Genomic DNA, 8964 nt, shown 5'->3' on the forward strand with positions numbered 1-8964 from the left:
TTCAGCCGATCGTCAACCATTGATATGGGAATCCCCCAGGGCTCCGTAGTTGCCCCGCTCCTCTTTACATTGCTCCTTGGGGGTGTAGGGAAAGGAGTAGAAAATACACTGTCGTCACAGCCTATGCTGATGACATAGCATTATGGAGGAAATCTAGGCACCGGCGGCCCAAGAAGGATTCTGACCAGCACAACTCAGAACTCCATCTCTTTCAGAGACAGGTTGACCTGGTGATGACCCAACCTGGGTTTCATGCTCTCCGTAGCAAAGACTGTTTACATGCTAGTCTACGGCATAGGTTACAACAGAGGAGACTACCCTGACTGGAATTACAGCAAAGTGGGTGGAACTCCCTTATACCCAGCTAAGGCAGTTCGATATATAGGGGTCACCTTCCAGAGAGACGGAAAATGGACTAGCCACATAAATTAGGTCATAATAAACGCTAGAAGAGCCCTAAACCTCGTCCGAGTCATCCGCCGAGAGCCCTTGGGTCAAAGGAGGGAAACACTGATATCCATAGTCAAGAGTGTGGTACGCTCCCGGCTCCTCTTCAGATCTCCTTCCATGCACGATCTTACCCCGGTGGTAGTGTATAGATTAGCCAGAGTGGAGTGCCAAGCGCTCTGCCTGGGTCTCTGTTTGCCAGCATCAGTTCCACATGAATAAGTATATGATAAAGCAGGTGTTCTTCCTCCTCGACATCAACTGAAGAAAGATGCCTGTAACTACTTGTTCACTAGTGCTAAAGTTGCAAATTCCACGGACGAGGAACTCCGGGAGGATTGGTTACCGGGCTCACAGACGACGCACATTCAAGGTCTACCTGCCTCCGTCAAGGACCTCTGCATAAAAGACGGGCTTCTTCCCGATGCTAGATAACTTGTTACCCGGTGTCAGGTGGATTTCTTTCCCCTCTGGGTACTCAAACCACCAACAGTTGTCTCAGAAATTCCGGGATTGGGATGCCAAGACGGTCCGCATCTTCTCCTAGCACATGTGAGGGAGATGATAAGGACGGAGTACAAGGAAGACTTTCTTTTCTACACAGATGGCTCTGTACTTGAGGATGGCCACGCAGGCGCAGGAATATTCTTGGAAAAGACACAAGAGTCCATCTACTTGAAGCTTCCCCCCACCTCCATCTTCTCGGCCGAATTTATCGCTATTCGGGAAGCCATAAAAGTAGTTCTCGCTCTTACCCTTCCACCAACTTGCATGACCGTGCTGTCAGATTCAAGGGCCATCCTTAAGGCACTGCAGAGCTGTCAATGCAACTCGCAACCTAACACCTTACAGGAAATACTGCACCTCACTGCTGAAACCTCCAATAAAGATATTCAAATAAGATATCAATGGGTTCCCTCTCATTTGGGGTTGCACGGTAATGAAAAGGCGGATGGGGTAGCCAAGAAGGGCGCCTTAGCGCCTGAAGAGGACATGACCTCCATCAAGTTCGCGGTCAGCGACGCCCTACACAAGATCAACAGAGTCATCTGGGAGACCTAGAAGGCAGACTACACAACCACTGCCATCGTTCGTGGATGGCCAACAACAGCCTGCCTTGGAGGAGAACCCCCGGCCTTCTCCTCTGTACCCCCCTATATGTTAACCATGATATCCAGAATAAGGGTAAATCATTGGCGAACCAAATTCTTTAATATTCTCTGTACCTGTGGCAGAGAACAGGTCTCTTTCAATCACTTCCTTTTCGTTTGCAGACAGTTGAGGGACCATTTAAAAAATTTAAGAAATCTCTTCGGAAATCCCTCCACAGCCCTAGACCAATTGAGGGCAAACAGCACATCAGACGTCGAAAAATCTCAAATAATCCTGACTACCAGCCTAATCTGCTCTTCTCCCGTGGGAGGCCTACCATGACCCCTTCCAGCAGGGTCAAATGTAGCAAAATTTTACACTCCGGTAAATAAATGAAATAAATAAATGAATATATAATTGAATAAATAAATAAATAAATAAATAATGAATAAATAAATAAATAAATAAATAAATAAAGGAAAGATATTACGGCCATAGAAGTAATTACAGACAGTCCTTAAATCGGCTAACTCCGTAGGAACTTAAAAAAAAAAAAAAAACAAAAAAAAAAAAAAAAAAAAAAAAACCTCCTTCTATTGTAATCATTGAAGATGTAAAAATATCACGAAAGCGCTCGGATTCCAAGATTTTTTCTTTTCCCTGTGGTGTTCAGCTTATATATATATATATATATTTATATATATATATATATTATATATATATATATAATATATATACATACATATATATATATATATATATATATACATATATGATTAAACTTTGCAGCAGCTTCTGCATTCACGAGTTTCTTGGTGACATGTTCAAGTTTTCTAATACTTGAACGTTGAATATCGTTGAGTTGTCTTATTATGTGTTCAAACTTCATTTGGAATGAATGTAAAGACAATACTAACTTCTTAATTTTACTAGTAGAGCTTTCGCCTAACTTTAGGCATCTTCAGTACAAATTGAATACAAATAGCAAATGTGACAATATATACAAGGAACATATGGAACATTAGGAGAGACGGGAAATGGGACAGTCACTAGGAGATGCTTACGTCAGAAGAGCCCTGTCGCACTGCAGTGATTGGAACCATACCCTCGCCGAGCTAGACAGGATCACACAAGTCCTGGTCAACAACGGTTTCTTAAACAAAGAGGTACAAAATGTCATAAACACACACCTGGACAGATGGTACAGACCCCCGACCGACAACATTCAAACAGGACATAAGATCACTATATTTTACAAGAACACTATGTCCTCCCATTATAGAGCAGACGAGGACGCCATCAGGAAGATCATCGGAAAAAACGTCAGATCCTCCAACAGTGACGACAAAATCCATCTAAACATTTGATACCAGAATAGGAAAACGTCCCACCTCCTCCTTAAAGATAGCCCTAGCCAGCGAACCCCGGTATTCCAACGTAGCCACCTTGTGTACGAATACACCTGTAAAAAAGGGAACTGTGAAACCCTTAATGAAAAATACATAGGGTCGACTACAACAAAACTATCAAGACGCCTCACCCTTCACCTCTCTAATGGAGCCATAATACAACATCACATTGGCACACATCAATCCCCAGTCACAAGGAAGGATCTGGAAGAAGGAACCACCATTCTACAAAAGGAATCAAACTACAGACGCCTTCTCATCTTAGAAGCACTTCACATTAAAAGACAAAACCCTACCATGAACAAACAAAATCCCGACCAATTTATCATTCCTACTTCTAAGTATATAGATCACAGGCATAGGTTCACCGTTGACCCAGTGGGCGGAACATCAGATCCTGTCTCCTGAGTGACTGTCCGATTTCCCGTCTCTCCTAGTGACTGTCCGATTTCCCGTCTCTCCTAATGTTCCATATGTTCTTTGTATATATTGTCACCTTTACTATTTGTATTCAATTTGTACTGAAGATGCCATACATATATATATATATACACATATATATATATTTATGTATGTATACACACACACACACACACACACACACATATATATATATATATATGTATATGTATATATATATATATATATACATATATACTGTATGTATATATACAGGATATACCAAAATAACGTTTACACATTTTGACTGTGTATAGCTAATAAACCGTTTCTTTTGTTTCAAGTTCGACTTGTGTCCAAGAATGGCGGATAAGTACCTTACAATCGAGCACAAAATATCTATTCCCAAAACTTTTTGGAAAATCAAAAATGAAGCTGAATTGTAAAGAAGTTCTACTAAACAGTTCCATATGGGTGCGCCCTCTCGCCCCAGCATTTCACACATCATCGCCAAGTTTGATGAACATGGAACTGTCCACCATATGAGAAAGGGTCGCTCCGGTCAAAAAAGATAATCGACAAGTCCAACAAGAAGGCAAGATGTCATTCATAATGTTCAGAATTCTCCAAGAAAACCAGTGCGCCAACTGTCTCGTGAATCAGGTATACCTAAATCATCACATTTTGAAGCGTTCCCAATTCAAAAGTTTCACCCCATCGCTTGTTCACGCTCTGAATGAAGATGACCCTGATCGAAGGTTTGAGTTCTGTGAATGGTATCTTGCTAGATGTGCAGGCGATGGTGACTCACTCAAAATAGTTTGGAGTAACGAAGCAACGTTTAAGCTGAATGGCTTAATAAATCGACACAACTGCACCTATTGGGCAACAAAAAATCCACATGTTACAGAGGAACATCACTTGCATTTGCCTTGAGTGACTGTGTGGTGTGATCTGTTTGATAAGGGACTCATCGGACCATTCTTTTTCCAACACACCGTAACAGGATTGAATTATCTCAACATGCTACAAGAGTTTCCCATGCCACGCATCCAAGAACAATTTGAAAAAGAAGAGTATTTTTTCAGCAGGATGGCGCTCCTCCCCACTTCCATCACAACGTAAGAGCTTATCTGTATGCATCTATGCCAGAGAAATGGATTGGATGAAGAGGAAGTGCTGAATTTCCTGCTAGATCACCAGATTTGACACCCATGGCTTTCTTTTTGTGGGGTTTTCTGAAAGACAAAGTTTACAGCACGAAATGGGCAACAATTGACGAATTGAGAGCTACAATTGAAGAACAAGGTACTTTAATACCAGATGATATGGTGTATGATGTGTGCACTTCCATCTCTTCCCGTTATGAGAAGTGTCTGGAGCAGAACGGATTTCAGTCTGAGCACCAGAAGTGAAGTAAGCAAATTGTGACATTTTACAATTTCAAACAAGGAGAGTTTTCTTTTGGAAGAACTTCATTTGTTATTTTTCTCTTCATTTTAGTATTAAATATTTACAAAAACATTTGGCTATCATATAAATCTTATTTCATTGTTAAAATCAATAAACAAGGCATATTATAATAATCCAAAAAGTGTAAACGATATTTTGGGATATCCTGCACACACACACACACACACACACACACACACACACACACACACACACACAAGCGCGCGTGTTGTATGTATGTGTGTTGTATGTGTGCGTGTGTGTGTGTGTGTGTGTGTATGTGTGTGTGTGTGTGTGTGTGTGTGTGTGTGTGTGTGTGTGTGTGTGTGTGTGTGTGTGTGTGTTTGTGTCTGTGTGTTTGTGTGTGTGTGTGTGTGTGTGTGTGTGTGTGTGTGTGTCTGTGTGTGTGTGTGTGTGTGTGTGTGTGTGTGTGTGTATGTGTGTGTGTATGTGTATGTATATATATATGTATATATATATATGTATATATATACATATATATATATATTTACATATGTGTATATATATATATTTATATATATACAGACACACGCGCACACACAAACACACAAATACACACCCACACCCACGCATACACACACGCGCGCGCGTGTGTGTGTGCATGTATATATATATATAATATATATATATATATATATATATATATATATATATATATATATATTGTTATGCCTTCCGCAAGGATATAAGGAAATATGTCTAGGAGGGGTTCGTACTTAGTGGCCTTGATGTGGGTAAGGCAAATCCAAACGGAAGTTAACATAAATAACTAATTTAATGTATAACAAAAAGCCAACAAAACAAATATAAGAACTTTACAACAACAAAATTAATCAATTGACAATTAATTCCTCCACCGAAAACCAAGTCATGAGAATATAGATTACGTGGTGACGCCACGGTACTAGAGCAAAAGCAATATGGGAGAGATAAAGTTACGCGTCGCTCAACCAACGAAAAGTGCGCCGCTAGGAGCCGGCAGATGCATTATATATACAGTTGGCGAGGACGGGAGGAAGGCGAAGGATGAGCCGGACAGAACTAGTTCACGTCCGTCGGCCTAGAGAGAGTAGATCCCATAAAGTATACAAGCAGTTTTTACCGTACATACATAATTACCTAACAAGTACAGGATAACACAGATACATATATTTTTAGATACATGGAGGATGGTGGGCCATCACAACGTATACAAGCAATTTTACAGTACATACATAATTATCTTACAATTAAAGATTGACATACAGATACAGACATTTTATATACATGGAGGATGGTGGGCCATCACACACCACCCCTAGAACTCATCAACTCAGGAGAACAGACGAGTTGGGAGTTCTAATCAGGACGGCTAAGGGCATCAGCAAGGAGGTTTTCAGAACCCTTGAAAAATTTTATATCGAGGAGGTATTGTTGGAGGAACAAGGACCAACGTAATAGCCTCCTATTATTGTTCTTGTTCCGTTCAAGGAATATTAACGGATTGTGGTCCGTGAATATCCGTAAGGGGGGTCGAGCTGGGTGTTACGTAGCATTCGAACTTCCGCAGGGCAGAGATGATAGACAGTAGCTCCTTCTCGGTGGTCGAATACTGCCTTTGGTGTTTATCTAGTTGAGCCGAGTGGTACGCGACAGGATGCAATATCCCATCATGTTCTTGGAGTAGAACAGCTCCGACGGCTTGATCACTTGCGTCCGTCTGGAGAACGAAGGGGACGTCAGGGATGGTAACTGCATTCACTCGGCGGTAGTCCGTGCACAGTCGAGTTTGTCCGTTTTCTTTAGGGACCAGAACGCACGGAGCGGCCCATGGGGAATTACTGAGAACTGCCAAACCGTGCTGCACTAGATAGTCGACCTCTTTCTTAATTATCAGCTTCTTCTGGGGATGCAGTCGGTACGGGTGCTGGTGGCTAGGAGAAGTTCCTGGATACAGTTGAATCTCATGGGACGTCAGGTTACAACGGCCAGGATTATCTCGGAACAAGGATCTGTGACTAGAAATAATTTCAGAAATTTTCTTAGCTTGATCAGGATTCAAGTGGTTAAGCTACGAAAGTAGGTTGTTCAAGATGTCGCTGTTGTTGCCGACTGTGGGAGGATCGAAATGTGGCAACGTCGGTTCGTGGACTCGTGGACGGTCGGTTGACATAGGTATTTTACTGGGACCATGATTTAGCGAAAGCAATGGTTTGACTGAACTGTCTAGTGGTATTTTGGCAAGGTATGGCTTAAGCAAGTTAACATGAACAAGTTGAGTAGTTTTACGTCTGTCAGGGGTTTCTAGTACGTAATTATATTCTGACATCTTTTTCTGAATTTTATACGGACCATGGTATTTAGCTTGAAGAGGCTGTCCAGAGATAGGAATGTATGCAAGAACCATATCTCCCTCCTTGAATTCTCTCCTACGAGATTTCTGATCAAAATTAACCTTCATTTTACTTTGTGCATGTTCAAGGTTCTTCAAGGCAAAGGAATGAATTGGCTAGGTTATCCTTAAGGGAAACAATATACTGGTTAACAGACTGTAAAGTTGAGGTAGAAGAAGATATGATATGGTCCTTGATTACCTTGAGGGGTCCCCTTACCTTCCTTCCATATAACAATTCCAAGGGAGAAACACCCAGAGCTTCGGATGGTGTTTCACGGAGCGTAAAGAGGAGGAAAGGCAATCCCTCATCCCAGTCACGGTCTTCCTCGTAACAGAATTTACGTAGCATATTCTTTAACGTTTGATGACATCGTTCTAGAACTCCCTGACTGGCGGGGTGGTACGCTGTAGACAGAGACTGTTTAACATTTAATTCCTTGAGGACTTGGGTAAAGAGTTTGCTAGTGAAATTAGAACCTCTATCTGACTGTATTTCCTGAGGAATACCAAAGGAAGTAAACATGTGAGTTAAACACTTAATTACACTCTTAGCAGAAATATTCTTTAAAGGAAAAGCTTCAGGGTACCTGGTAGTGGGACAAAGAACTGTTAAAATGTACTGGTTACCCTTCTTGGTTTTAGGCAACGGGCCTACTATGTCAATCACTAGTTTCTGAAAGGGTTCACTAGGTACTTTAATGGGTTGAAGGGGATACGGAGGAATAGACTCGTTTGACTTGCCTACTATTTGGCAAGTGTGGCAACATTTAACGAATCTACTTACCTCTGCTTTCATGCCAGGCCAAAAGAATTCTGACAAGAGTCGTAAATAAGTTTTCTTAATACCTAAGTGTCCTGAGTGTCCAGCATGAGCAATCTCTATTACCTGAGTCCTCAAGTTAACAGGTAGAACAATTTGGTGACATTCTGCCCAGGTATCATCATCAGAAAGGTGACGAGGTTTATACAATCTCATGAGTATTCCTTCGTGGAAATAAAAGGAAGGAGTATGTAGGATATCCTCCTTGGGAATAGCTCTATTAAACAAGGGAGCTAATGAAGGGTCGTTCTGTTGAGCCTCTTTGATGCTCAGCTCGGAGGGTAGAGTAAGCGGGGTGGTTGGGGTGGTTGGAGAGGTAAGAGTTGGTTGGTTAGCTGGCGCTTGGGATCGTGTGATAGCACAGGTTGGAAATAGGTTGGGTTGGGTTTGCTCTATGGTAGAAGTTGGGTTATATGGTAGGGGAGAAGTAGAAACAATTAAAGGAGGATAGACTAGTTCTCCTGCTAGATCGTTACCTAGTATAAAATCTGCTTCAGGAACAGGTAGGGTTGCCGTTTCACTTACTCCTACGGAGACAGTATCCTTGATGAGTCCACAGTTCAGGTGCACCTTTGCCAGAGGTACTGAGAAGGGATTGTGGAAGTCCTGCAAGTATACACGTTCTCCTGTATAATTACGTTTGACTCCCGGCAGTGCTGACTGAAGTAGTAGGGACTGTGCTGCTCCTGTGTCTCGTACTATTCGGAGGTTGTGTTCTACGTGGTCTGAACCAAGTGATACTGTTCCCGTTGAACGGAAGGGCTGAAAAGGATCTACAGAATTGGCAGTAGAATGGTTAAAGGAAGCTACAGATTTTATATTCTTTTGAGCTACTTTATATTTTGGGTCTGGGCAATTTGCAATTACATGTCCTGGTTTCTTACAGAAGAAACAAACAGGGAAACTAGGGCTATCAATTTTTCCATCTTTACTACCACTAGTTGGTTTTA

The 8964-nt window shown here is 41.7% G+C and overlaps 1 protein-coding gene across 1 annotated transcript; it reads left to right on the plus strand.

Moving 5' to 3' along the window:
- Window positions 1-1008: 1008 nt before the first annotated feature.
- Window positions 1009-1509, plus strand: LOC143033533 (uncharacterized). Its single transcript, XM_076199025.1, has one exon. It carries the CDS (start codon window positions 1009-1011, stop codon window positions 1507-1509), a length of 501 nt encoding a protein of 166 aa, XP_076055140.1.
- The last annotated feature ends 7455 nt before the right edge of the window (window positions 1510-8964 follow it).

This window comes from Oratosquilla oratoria, chromosome 16 (genome assembly GCF_046742065.1).
Source record: "Oratosquilla oratoria isolate Oo_2021 chromosome 16, ASM4674206v1, whole genome shotgun sequence".
In the NCBI taxonomy this organism is placed as follows: Eukaryota; Metazoa; Arthropoda; class Malacostraca; order Stomatopoda; family Squillidae; genus Oratosquilla; species Oratosquilla oratoria.

Bases quoted from the DNA above. Each gene is read 5' to 3' on its own strand.
- LOC143033533 (XM_076199025.1), top strand. From the start codon at position 1,009: ATGATAAGGACGGAGTACAAGGAAGACTTTCTTTTCTACACAGATGGC.